Here is a 14,338-nt window from a genome sequence, read left to right on the forward strand (position 1 = left end):
TAGCTCATAAGAAGGTGATGTTTATTAGTAATATGAAAAATGAGGGGATAAATTATGTAAAGTTATTAGTCAAAGATGTGAAACAGCTCCAAAGTAATCTTAAGTTTAAGGAAACTCTCAGTCAGACATAAACCTCGAGCAAAGAAGATTTTGTGTAATAAGAAACAAATCAGCAAGATTTAAGGGTTCATATGGCCATGTTATGTAAGCTTTATGCTGACATATTTATTTTTTCGCAGGCTGAGGAGGCTTATCCAGCAGATCAGGAGAACCAGGGGAACACTCTGGTATCCGTGGCCCCCCTGAACCCCCCTCCAGAAACCCCAGAGAAACCCAGCGTGAACGGAGAGTCCCCCGAGGCAGCTAAGACCGAGCCTTCTCCTCCTCCCACCAACGGCACCTCCACCGCCAAGACAGCAGACACCGAGCTGTGAAAGAGTCACAAACACACCCATACACACACATATACACACACACACACACACACACTCACACACACATACACACACATGCCCCTTTTCTGAATCCACTCCTGTCAAGTAACACACGGACTCTGGGGAACTTCAGGGACTCGAGCATCTACATCACTGCCCCTCTTGTCACCATACCGCCTCCTCCTTTGGCTTTGTGCGCATCAGGAAAAGTAGTCTGAAGATGATGATGATGATGACGGTGGTGAATGATGATGATGATGACAACGAGGCTAGGATTAAGAGACGACAGGAGATGGGCAGCTCTGAGTGGGAGGAGAGTTAGCATTAATCAGCACCGGTTCCAGTGATGACTGCAGCCCCGTCTCTGCACGTCATGTGGTTTTTAAAGCTCCAATAAATCCTCTCTTCGTTAACACGGCACAAGCGCATAAAGTTTCCGAGTTTCTCTTAGGGCCTTGACAGACACAGAGGAAATGAATCACACTGCCTTGAAATCTGTTTACAAACTTCTCAGAGAGAAAATCCATCGGGCTCTCGTTTGTCTGAGTCGTAGACTGTAACACAAGAAGTGGATGTAGCCTCTGATTGCCCAGCAGGGGGCAACACCAGGTGACAATACTGATTATACTACGCTGGATTAATATGGGCGGCCTTCTTTTCACCCTGCATTTATGTGAGTTTAAAAATACTTGAACAATTTGGAGTTTGGGGTGAGAAAAAACACAAGACGGATGGGACGACGGAAGGAAAATTTGCTCCGTGACGTGCCTAAGAAATATTTTCACTTTAATTTCCTCTTCAGGTTTTTCTTTGTTACTTTTTTAGAAGGGGCTAAGCTTTTTTTGCGTTTGTAGTCAATATGTTGCATTTTATCTGAATTGTGTCTCATTTCCGATGCATACACTGCAAAAAAATGAAATTTTACCAAGTGTTTTTGTCTTATTTCAGTGAAAAATGTCTTTTTAGACCTAATATTAGCCTCATTTACTTGACCTTTCCAAAAAAATGTCTTATTTCAATTTATTTTAAGACAGAAATGACAGCTGAATTGCTTATAACATTGTTTTTTACATGCAATTCAAGCATCATTTTTGTTTTTAAAAAACTTGGAATGAGACACTTATATGGTCTGGTCAAGTGAATGTGGCTCATATCAAGTCTAAAAAAAACATTTTTTACTGAAAATAAGACAAAAACACTTGTTAAGATTTCATTTTTTTGCAGTGCATGAACATAGCACGGTCAGGCCTTGCAACCTCGAGAAATCCGACCACCATAGGAGCACTTGAATGCAGCACCATTACCTCAGTAACATTTTCTTAACTTGTTTTTGGTGACTTCTTTCCAAAAGTATGATGCTAATTTTGCATGGTATTTCAAGGCCATGTGCAAAAATGTTTTTCAGTTGTTTGTTTTCCTTGCCATCCAAATATGGTCACTTCCTGTCCCTAAATTCTGAATTCAAGGCTTGAAACGGCATGTTCACAACCCATCATGTGATATCACGTTGGCTACATCCACTTCTTTAACCAGTCTATGTGTCGAGTCGCTGATCGTCTCAGTGCGAGTGTGAACGTGCATGTGTGTGTATGCTTGCAGCAGTACTGTGCATGGACAGCGTGTACGTTATTACCCAGACATTTTTATCTCGCTAACTGTACGTGCGTGTGGTTTTTATGCAAAGCAGCCGATGGTGACCTTAGTGTGCGAGTGGCTGGTGAGTCTGAATGTGCATGTAACATAAGCCATGAAAAGTGTAAGATTTTTGTACAAAAAAAAAACTAAAAAAAAAAAAAAAAAGTTGACAAAGTGATGGCTCACTGAGTTCTGTGAGAGCAGAGGAGTGTTGATGTTATCATGACACCACGTTGTCCATTTGTGCCTTCAACCGCCACAAAGCAACAAAGCAAAGCGGCCTTGTTACAGTCACAGCTGACTGTGTGACCAACAGACTCATTAAGGCCTCAGACGCAAAGCAAATCCATCCATTTGTCAGTGTTATTCTCTTCTTAATAAACTGTATATGCTCTTTTTAATATCTCTATTCTATTGAACAGTGTGAATAATAAGGTAACTTTTTGTCTTGTGTTGATTTTGTTTTTCCCTTACTTGTTATGTTTTGCTAAAGCACCAAAGAAATTTCATTTCATTGCTCATGTTCCACTAAAATATGCTCTGTGGCGTCTTTAAAAAAACATATTTGGGTCTTGCAACACAAAGAGAGGACAGACAGATTTTTGTTTGAAATTTTTCAATTTCTCAACAATTTGACTTTGCTCTTAAAGGGGCTGTGAGGAGTTTGAATTGATCTTGAAAAAGTCTCCCTTCTAGATATATGCCTGATCGTAATCCACACTTTAAAATGAGATTATCAGCGCCTATATTGCTGGTTACGTGCTATTTTAATTGCTATGTTTAAGCTTCCAGTTCAGGTTGTCCAGGACTGGATTGATCTACGGCACGTCTAGGTCTCTATGGCAACACCAAGCTGGCTGAAGAAGTTTAATCGTGAGGAGAGATAAAATACAGAGATCTGTGTTTTTCTCTGCTAAAAATCATTTCTGGGGCTAATTTTGTAGTGATGGTGGACACAGGAGCCTGACTGTCAGACAGAAAAAGGAAAGAAGAGCAGAAGAAAGCTAAACAGGAGAGTGATACAGCCTGAGCTAAAGGCTAATTAGCCTAAACTGACAGTGTTTACTTGTTGTCACGTTAGCTTAGGAGTACCGGGCTAACATATAGCCAGCTGCTACAACGTTAGCATGATGTCACGTTCCAAACTGTAGTGCTACGTAACTGTACTGATAAATACCTTACCTCGGCACGTCGCATCAAGTAAAAAGTTGTCTAGAAAAAAGAAAATTTGTTTCCCAAAACAAACCCACGCCCCACTTAAAGTAATTTACAACAGTGTGTGGAGACTCCGAGCCATAAGGTGGCGAGGGAGTGCAATTGAAACAGATCCTCCTCGTAGCATTTTGAAGTGCAACAAAAAAAGATTCCTCAGATTTTTTGTTTTTGTTTGTTTTTTGAGCCCTTGCCTGGCTCCAAAACTTTTCTGTGATTTAAACAACAGATTAAAGAAAAACGTTCTGGTGTTGAAATGGGATGTTTTGTTGATTTCATGTTGTATTGTTTCATTGCTAACATTCCATTGTGACTGTTTCATTTTACTAGCACCCGATGATTTGAATTGGATTAAACATGAAAAAATAAAGAAATGTCTTTGTATGAAGTGTTTTCAGCCTCCTTTCATTCCAAGAAAAACATCGATCCTATAAGAGTGAGCGGAAAAGGCGTTTAGGTTTAATACCGGAGAACCATGCTCATGTTCATGCACGCATACATCTGCTCTCCAACACGCTCTGTATTTAAACACGCCACATATGTTCCCACAGCTGGTTTGCATGAGCGGTAGTAATGACATCACTTCACACTGTTTTGTCTTTCACAGTTCGGGGTGGGGCAGCAAAAGCTTCCACCAGCTGTCTTTCGTAAACGGCCACAAAGACAAGCTCATGAGCAGCGTGTCAGTCCGGCGTCGGCTCACTAATTCCCTCAGCATCTTCATTTTCTGTCAGCAGTCATTGTATGTGACAGTCTGACTCGTTTGTTTCCCATCCATCTTTAGACCCTCACACCCTCTTTTCATCACAAGATCCAGTCCCATGTGAATTCCTCCTCCTGTGCTTCGTCTCCTTCCACACCCTACAAGGAAAATATTTTCTCAAGGCCAGCGAGCAGGGCCGCAGTGCTGAAGAGGTGTCACCATAAAGCCGATGCAAAAAGCACATACCATAGACAGAAATATGTGAGGTCGAATGTGGTCATCTATAACCTGAGACCGGCCAACTGCTGCTGAGTGCAGAATTTAACCGTGTAAATCCCAGTGGATGCGCACAATCCTATATGTTAATACGCTCTGACATCTCCGTTACTTATAACCTTATTTGACTTTGAACTCTCTGAGGTGGAACCTCAAGTTTGATATCATACGACACACTGTTTTGATTGGAAAGATAAAACAGTTCTGCAAATCTTAGTGCACTTCTCACTTTGGGGACTGGGAGGCTTTTATGCTTTAAATTTTAATAGAGACAGAGATTCCAGCAGGAGAGTGGGGAAAGAAATGCAACAAAAGGCCTTAGTTTAAAGTTGAGCTCAGGTCTCCCGTTCAGAGTTTGGCCTCTGTGCATGGTCTGTGCAATCCAACACCGGCGCCAAACCTGCATTGTTGACATTACTACAACCACAGAGCAAATATGTAGATGCTTGAAATGTTGAATTTGGCGCCCCCTGTGGACAAAGTTGTTATTTATTCCTCTCCCTTTCTTGTCACGCACATGTGTAAGTGTTGCTTTCTTATGAAAAATCTCAAACTACTTTATTAATATATATATTGTTACAAGTAGTGGTGTGCCGATCAATCTAAGATATTGATATTTACGTGTCAACTTTGGGATCAGTATTAATCAATACTTGGGGGATGAGCATAGACTGTATAAAACATGAATGGAGCATTCCCAACGTCACCCGTGTGTTTCTGAAACCATGAAATGAAGCCAATTCGCGGACGCAGCCACATTTGCTATTGCGCTGGCTGTGAGTTTTTCTTCGAGCAGCTACGGGGCGCCCGGCGGTCACATGACCTGAGCTGTGCCTCTGATTGGAAAATCGAACGATCCTAATAACTTCTAAACAGCAGAGATAGAAAAAAATTCACTCACCCGTACAGTGTGTGCCGATAGTGAAATCAGCGTTTTAGACCCAAGCCATTTTTTAAACCAGGCTTTAAATATGATTTTTGATGTCGTAAAAGTCTGTTTTTCTGGCTGGGTGTGTAGGTGACTTCTGGTCTTTCTGCAGCCAGCCTCAAGGGGATTCTCGACGAACAGCGACTTTTAGCACTTCTGCATAGGCCTCATTCTTACTGACCGGATGTTACCCCTTGGTGATGAGATGATGCTTAAGTTTCAGTTTCTTTTCTCTACATGTGCTCCTATCAATCGCTCTTGTGCTCATAGGGATAGATAGATAGATAGATAGATAGATAGATAGATAGATAGATAGATAGATAGATAGATAGATAGATAGATAGATAGATAGATAGATAGATGGAACTTTGTGTCTTCTGCAGTAAAAACAGAAATTTATTTAGAAGTTTATGTGTGAGACAAAGTGCATTTGTAAAACCACGTGTATGATGTGGCCCTTTGTAGTACAACGGTAATTTTTGTGGCTCTTGGTCTCTGACTGGTTGGCCAACCCTGCTCCAAATGTTTATCTTCCCTTTGGCATTTTTTAAACTAAAGAGGTGTCTGTGTTTGAGGAAGTTCCTGTTGACAAAGCAGTACTTTATACCTGATTTCTTTCAGACTCTGTGTAAGAAGTGATTTTTAGATGGACAACAACAAAAGCAATTTCAAAGACACATCAATACATTTTTGTTTCTAGAGTTAGAATAGTGAAGTTCACCAGTGTGGCAAGAGGTTAAGTTAAATTTGTATGAAAAAAAATAGTGGATGTGTCCTTTAGAGGGCTACTTTCTATCCCAAACTATAATTGAGATCTAAGATACAAATACCTTTCTATCAAGCTAAAAAAGCTGGTTTGATTAAGTGACACAAAAATGGTAGAACTCCATATTTCCCCTCCTAGACTGAAAGTTGTATTTGTTTGAGATACGCATCTCTGTTTTTCTGCCACAGGCTCAAAATATCGAAGAGGAATGGAATTTAATTTGGGCTCAGTGCAGTAAGAAAAAAAATGTGCAGTAACATTTTTTGGCTCTCTCTGAAACCAAGACTGTGTAGTAAACATTTTTCATGCTAAAAACTAGTCAGAAGTGGACTTAATGGATTATCCAGAAGATTTTTTTTTATTTTCTGTATCCTTTCAAAGTAATTCTTATGGTCAAGCACCAAACGTGCAAAGATTTATCTTTTCTAACTCTGTCAAACTAACCCTTCTCCACCCATCGGCCCCTGTACCCCTCAAGTACATCACTCCAGCTCTTCTCCTCCTCAGCTTTCCTTCAGTATCACACTCATCCCTCAGCTCCAGCCAGCTCTCCTCCCATCCTTCATCTCATCCAGCTCTTAAGTTTCTCCACCTCTCTTTTCCTCCACCCAGCCAAGAGTCGTGTATTTGCAGTGGAATCTGGGATTACGAACAAAACTCAGCTGGCTGTTTTTATTGTGGGGTGTCTCCCCCCTCAGCGTAGTCACAGCTGCCAAATACGTCATGTTTTCCCTCTCCATGCCAAAGCACGCCCCTTCTAAACCCGTTGATGGTAAGATAATATTGGGTGGAATGGAAGGGTGGGAGGTAGAGGAGAGGACACAAGAGACCGGCGGGGACCCTGAGGTCAGAGGGTGTGGTCTGCAAAGTGAGCCTGTGATGAAAATCAGACTCTGATAACCTGAAGGTTCATGGAGAGGTTGCAAGGATCAGAAAGAAATACTGGCAAAGAGAGTCCTTTATGTCTTTATGTAAGACAGTATTTTACAGTTTAGCAGAGAGGAATTCTTCTGTAAACTCCTCATAACTCTCTAATGTCAGTTGCATAATGTCGCTCTTTGTCTGAGATTCCTGAGGAGAAAATACAATAAGGAATGTTTACCAACTTCCTTCCTCTCTGGAACATCATGAATAGTGTTGATACTGACTGGAAACTGTGAACAGGATAGCATGGCCTCTCTGAAGCAACACAGCTATCTCTGTTCACGTGTTTCGACTCTTGATGTCTACTGGACTCTGAGATTGTTATGTGGTCTTGTGTTCACAAGTTAATAATTTAGGAGGTATAGTGAAAAAATGCAGGAAGATTCAAGAAACACTAATGCTAAATCAGAGTTCCCATGTTTGTGACATTGTTTGACTACATATAAATCCTCAGAGGAAATTAAACTTTAGTATTCCTCTTCCTTTTCCCGGTCAGAATAACAATCATTACACAGTCACAAAGTGCATTATTTGATTATTTTACATTTTTAGAGGCTAACATTGTCGGTGTCTCCAAGTTGTTACTCAGCTGGATCAAAATGTCACTGCACACTTTTAAACTAATACTCGACATCACCCCTGTTTTGTTTGCCCTTCACTAGCTATCTGTCTGATTTAGTGTGTTTTTGGAGCCCCACTAGGGCCTTACAGTCCTCAAACCAGCGCTTGCTGGAAGTCCCCAGAGCAAGGTCTAAACACTGGGTCACTGGGCCCAGGCTCTGGGATAAGCTGCCCCCTGAAACATGCACCATTTCTGACATTTTTTTTTTTTTTTTTTTTTTTAATCCAGGCTTCAAACCTATTTATTTTTGACTGGATTCAAACACACATAGAGTGAGATGTTTTTCCATTATAAATTTTTACTATATCCAATATGATTTTTTTTTTTTTTTTGCTCTGGTGTTTTTTTCATTATTATTTTAAGGGAAAGCACTTTGATCACCTTGATGTTGTTAAAGATGATTGAACATTTGAGACTTGAAGTTACTGACTTCGTCACTAGGTGGCAGCACCACAACAGGTTGTGGAGAACTATATTTAATGGGTATTTTATTGAAAAAAACAGTGTTATTAATTCATTTGAAAGTCATGGAGCAACATTAATCTTAATTTGGAGCCGCTTGCTTGTCCACCTGGAGCATGTAAGTACAACAACCCCTCTTTGAGCTTGTTTAGAGTCTCGTAATTCTGCATATGAGGACTCGAACGTTGCTGCCAACGTCCGTTTTTTTCATGAGTATAACAACTTTTTGTCGGTATTTTTTGGCGCAACCAGCTATTGTGAATTTATTTTCACATTAATACAGTTCTCTAATGATCCGCTTGGTTTAAAAACGCTTTCTCCTCCAAAATCACATAAACGGCGTCATTGCACCCTCTTTCCTTAAACAAAGATGGCTGCCCGTCACCTCCGAATCAGGAGCTCCAGTAGGTTTCCACTGGCCCGGAATACCACTCAGTCACTTTTAGCACGAAATTAACGGTCTTAATTTTCGTGTAGAAGTTTTGAACTAGTATCTGAGGCATTTAGAACAGTGGTAAGTAAGCCACACTTACAAAAAACACATCTGAATTTAAAAAAAAATATGAAAACGAGTCACTACTTTGACCAGAATGCCATTACAAGGTTCACACGGTTTGGTTTGTCAAGGTTCGTCTATCAACGGCGGGATCCGTTGGCGACAGATTTACCCTAAGAATGTTCCCCATTGTGTTCTTTTTTGTATTTAATTTTTGGTCAAGGTCTACTTCCCTCAAAAGAAACCCTAATTTCAGGACATAACTATGGGCTGTGAGCTATTTTGATGGCCATATTTATGTTTTTGACATTTTACCGCCAAGTGAAACCAGTGATTCATGGTAGACTAATAATCCCCAGCCTTTAAAGTATTTGTCAATGCAGACCAAACTACTGATCCTGATGACACTGCTCAAGTAACACAATGTAAAAGTTAACAGCTGGATCAGAAAGTATAATTTTCAGTTTAACCTCACTTAGTGTTCTGCTTATCAACAAAACAACTTTTCTGGCATGATTTAAGTCAGGCTGAACCACAAAGCAGGATGTTCAAACTGGGGAAAATATTCAAGTGAGTCCACAAGCTGACTAAATATCTCTTGGAAGACTTTGCTCTAACTGGATAATGTTCCACAATTAACCACAGTACAATTAACCCTCACTTGGAGTAATCATCACAGCCCTAGCACTTCCAAGTGTGCAGTTTTCGTTTCATTAAAATGATTTTTACAATTTGAGTGGGTCTCTGAAAGTGATCACAGAAAGCGTACTCTACTTGAACTCCGGGATTTATGTTTTTGTCAACTTGGCAGCAGTGAAAGGGTTTTTATTTTCGCATGCAACACTCTTGCATGAAAGCAGTGGTTGTTATCCACCCACTCTTATATGGACATCCTCTCACAGTCCAACACAGGAGGAAAGTGGAGAAATATACTTTCACATACTTTGAAAAAAAAAAAAACATGCATCATGGGAGATGTACTATGCAGTTCAAAAGCTGGGATCCACATTAAGGGAGGGGTCCACTGTAAGACAAATATGGGGCCCCACTGACTAACGTGCACAGGAGGGAGGGACCAGACACATCCTGCATGTAACCGTCCAATCTGACAGCTGTGTCAGAGGCCAGGTAGTTTTTGACAGGTGGTTGTGAATAACTGTTTACACTTGATGAAAGTCACTATAAATTTATCCTCAGCGCTACAAAACTGTAGGCTCTCGTCATGCATGTGTGGCTTGAAGCTACACTTTATGTTTGCTCTTCTAACCCTCCCATATCATTTTTCTGTGGAAAAGAAGGGATGCTGCAAAAGACAGCAAAAAAGGAGAGAAAGAGAAGTGTAGTGTTACAATCTAATATTTTGTCTCCATAGACACCTAAACAGCAAATAACAACGGAAACTTGAATCGATATCCCGTCTGTTTCCTGCACATTTCTCTTTGCTGCCGTCTATTCCAAACATCTGTTGAGGGGAAACAATCTGGAAGGCATTGTCTCTTTTTTTTTTTCCAAGGATGCAACTGTCCACAGAAGGGACATCACACCCTGTTGACTTCACTAATTACAACACAGTGACAAACTAAAGTGTACTGAAAGCTCAGCAAAACAATGCACAAGTACAAACACAGTAAAGGTTTGATACGTCAGGTTGATTTTTTTTTTTTAAAAAAGTGTGGTTTTAGCTGCTGAGATGTTTACTTTAAATCTTAATCCTTGTTGACAGACATGTGCACATGCAGGCGATTCACATCGGCTCAGTTTAAAAAAAGTTTGCAGAGTGACGCAGAGAGACGCACACACAAGAGAGAGAAGTTTTAAATGTGACTGTTGGGTTAGGATGCCCCCTGCTGTGGCCTGGGGGCAACAGAAGAACCGCAAACTCAAAATGAGACAAAAGAATTATCAAGCAACTTGCATAATTTTATTATTTTATCTGATTAAGATATGATGATTTGATTAATAGGGAAGTCCATTTGCTGCTTTTTCATTTCCAGTATGAGAGCTATAATCCAAATGTTTCTAAAAATGTGATAAAAGCTACTGCAAATAATAAGATTAGTAGATATAAATATAAGGCAAACTGTACTTCATGGATCCCATACAGGAAAACTGCAGCCTAACCTTTAAAGAAAGGGTTTCAAATGAAATAAAGTAAACTTAAAAAGCATCAAAACTGAAATACTTAGAGTCTTTAAAGTACAAGAATGCTGTATAATTATTGTCCTTTAGAAGAATTACCATACACCTCTAACATGAATACCAAAAGATACCTAGACTGATAATGTTAAATAGTTTCAGAGATATTATGAATGGTGACAATGTTAAGTCAGTGAGCTGACTACATGCTCAACCTACTACATAATTTTAATTACTAAATTACAATTATGGCTGGTTTACAATGACAAAATCTTTATGGTAAATATCAAGCTTAACAACACAAGTTCATTATCCATGCAAAACCAATCTAAGTGAAAAGTATTTTATATTTATTGGTATTTTGAGATAGCTTTATTTTTTGTAAATGTTCTCTTCTACCTCTTTAGGTCAAAATAAGCTTCAATCACAAAAACCTCTTTGAGGTTCTTTATATGATAGATGTAGTTTTTTTCATTAACCGCTGACATCACTTTGGGAATGGGCTGATCCCCTTCTTAGGAAGTAAAATACAACAAACACAGAAACACTAGGATTGCATCCCTGAGGTGCCAGACAAACCTTCGCAAATGTATAAAAAATATCTCATAAAACAAACCTTACTTGAGAACAAAAATACACAACATCAATAAACTATTAAATATTATAAAATAGATTTTATAAGGGTTGAGATGAATTCTCCCCAAAATATATCTTTTGGTTTTAAGAGTTCGTAAGGCAGCATTGTTTTCCACAAAGATTGTCTCAGATTGTGACCTAAGAGGCTTTACATACCCTTATCCTCAACCATGACTTATTGTAAAAAGTGATATCCCCTCAGGAGATGTTGAATTAAATTATCATATCATTATCAAACCAGAATCCATGATATATTAGTTGCCCTGTTAGTTAGGAATATTCTGCCTGTTCGACCTCTGAAACAGGCTATTCATGAGCATTATTCCGTCTTGGATACACACTGTTATGTGCATTTTCTAGATGCATACTGTTCAGATGAAACTAAATAGGTAAGCTGTTCTCTGTTAACCTGAATGGTAGTCAAAGGCATGTGCTACAGAGGATGTTTGAACAGATTCAAGACCATGGGTTTTTTTTTTCGTGATATCTTCAACTTTCAAATTTAGGTGCAAAGTATGAAGCCATAGATGTAGATGATTCTGGCACAACCTTATGTACTTATGTTATGTAAGTCTAAAAATGGTCATAACTCCAGCAACACCTGGTTATTCTCTTTACTTCAGATGTTAACCCTTTGCTCATTTTTTCTTCGAACCATTGTAAAGATAGTTCATTGTGGGTAAAAAAAAAAAAAAAAAATTGTCTTTTTCAAAAACATTGTGAACCTCAAGGCTCAATTGATGGAATATCCTCTGACTGAATCTGTTTGCTTGATTAAAAAAATGTATTTTGGGGGGGCAAGGCTGCTATGATAAAAGACTACCTTACGTTAGCTTGAAGTGATCAGCAGCTGAATGAAAAAATAACAGAATAATCATGTTTCTGTAATAATTATAGTCAAAATGTAAGTATTTTTGAGAGATATTGCACAAAATCAAAAACGTGCCTTCGGGCTATATTTTGAAATCAAAAACGTAAACGGGTGATAACGTGGAAATGTGAAAGCGACGAACTTCCGCATCAAGATAGTTCACTGTAACCAGCTTTCTTTCGTTTTAAATGACGTAAAGTGCTCCAAATATGTGGCTTAAGCCTTTTAAAATCAAAATATTGCTCAAATGAATCAAAAATATAACACATAGGCCTTTTAAGTAAATCCGACGTAAAAAGAATGTTCCAGAAGTCTGAGCTTACTTCACCTTTAAATCCTCCACGAGGTGTATGCGTGAACAAAACCACCTTTAATATTCAGGAAATGACTTTGAGCTACCGTTGACATATTTTCAGCAAAGAAAGGGGTCAGTTCTTATCACAAAAGTGCTAAAGTTTGAGAGATATTAGCGGGATTTAGGGCAAAATCCTCTCGCTTCGTCTGTACTCTCTTCCAGCCCTGCGCCTGTTTGTAAACATGCGTCATAAGCACGTGACCCCATGTAGAGCTTTCGGGGGAGCGTCCAATCAGCAAACGGGGGTGTGCGCGGCGGGGCGTGGCCTGGCTGTGTTGCTGCGAAAATGTCGATGGACAAGGGTTTTCATCAGTGCAGGGACCACTGTGAATTTGGTAATTAACTGGGGATAAATGGGGGGCTTCGGCCAAGATGACGGAGAAGTAGAAGTGAAGGCACATAACGTGTAAGGAATGAGACGCTGTCGGTAAGTTTTTCCTTATTCCTCCGTAAAGTGATGTATACATCCAGCGCCTGCTCCAGTAAATCATACACCATCATCCTTATGGATACAGGCTACAGTGCGTCTGTTGTGGGCGTTGGGTTGTTCCCAGGAACATAAAGTAACCTGCTCATTGTCTTTTTTTCCTAAAATGATGCTTTTGACTTTTAATTGTAAAACATGTGCTTGCTTTATGATTCATACCATAAACTGTAAGAGATGCGTTATTTTCTTCTCAGACACAAATAAGAATTACGCATGTCCGCAATTTGATTAATACGCTGTAGTGCGCAGTTTCCAACGTTACCCGGAAATAAGCGAGGTATTTGCTCTCAGCTGTTCGCTTATAAAACATGTCTGAGCGTATATGTGAGGCTCATTTTCCTCTCGGAGGTGCTCAGAGGAAGCAGGGTGGGATGGAGACGAGAGGTGTGCTGGATGCTCGCTGCTGCAGGAGGATGTTGCGCACTTCAATTTACCTCAGGAGTGAGTGGTGTGAGCATCCATGCGGTATTGCGTAGTCATGTAATTTATGAGGTAGACGTTGTTATTCTCGGTCTATATTCATTCTGCTCAATATTTTTGCCATTTTCTGTCTTTTTGATGAACTTCAGGCTTCATTATGACTTATTAAACTCTGTTATAGTTTTAAGGGTTATTAGATTAAATTTAGAGTTTTATATAAATGCATACTTAGTGTCTTCATTTGTGTGCTAAATACAAATAGCATTGTTATGCAACTTTTTAATGAATTGTACATTTAAATCTTCTGGATGCTACCGTGGCACCTGTCAGAGTGTTTACAATATAGTGTGCTGCTTTTCCCCCTGAGTATAATATTTACATATTAACATTTACAGTGAAATGCAAATAAGTGTCGACTTTGTTCAGTAGATTCTTGTTGTGAAACGAACCAAGAGTTACAATTATGTAATACTGTTTTTTCCAGTGTTTGTTTGCAGAACAAGAAACTAGTTTATATTAGATAAAAAAACATCATTGATCGTCGGTGAAGGCTCACTTTTGTTCTTTTTTTAAACCTAAAGTGCATGCCCCTGCTGCCCTGCTGCTTTGACTCAGCTCCATCCATCCAGAGGTTTCTATGTCATACGCACTTTTTATTCCTGATGTAAACAAAACCCTCCAAGAGCAATACTTGGATTTAACACTGGATGGCGTTGTTTTGCAGCCATGCATCTTGTACTAAATGAAGCATGAAGTAAAAGAGAGAAATACTGAAGAGTTTGCAAAAAATAGATGGATAGATTTGGATGTATGGGTGCAGATCTAGAGTGTGGACCAAACAGCTCATAGTGTGTCTAAATGAGTTTATATTTTTCACTCTGTGCCTTAACTTTAGGTCCGTATCATCCATCTGTTGTGCTTTTGTATCATAAAGCCTTACATGAACTAAAAATCCCCAAAATGACTGCAGTCAGC

General features: G+C 39.4%; 1 protein-coding gene across 4 annotated transcripts in view; it reads left to right on the forward strand.

Moving 5' to 3' along the window:
• The window catches only part of cd34 (CD34 molecule), a 53,676-nt gene extending 52,416 nt beyond the window's left edge, over window positions 1-1,260 (forward strand). For all 4 annotated transcript variants that reach the window (XM_074681905.1, XM_074681904.1, XM_074681907.1 and 1 more), the window contains one exon: window positions 240-1,260. In XM_074681905.1, the coding sequence (XP_074538006.1) occupies window positions 240-434 (195 nt within the window). In that variant the 3' untranslated portion in view covers window positions 435-1,260. The remainder of the gene's footprint in view (window positions 1-239) is intronic.
• Window positions 1,261-14,338: the final 13,078 nt, after the last annotated feature.

The sequence above is a fragment of the Halichoeres trimaculatus genome, unplaced genomic scaffold (assembly GCF_033239565.1).
Source record: "Halichoeres trimaculatus isolate MK-OKI-2021-1 unplaced genomic scaffold, fHalTri1.1 fHalTri1_scaffold_11, whole genome shotgun sequence".
NCBI classification, from domain to species: Eukaryota; Metazoa; Chordata; class Actinopteri; order Labriformes; family Labridae; genus Halichoeres; species Halichoeres trimaculatus.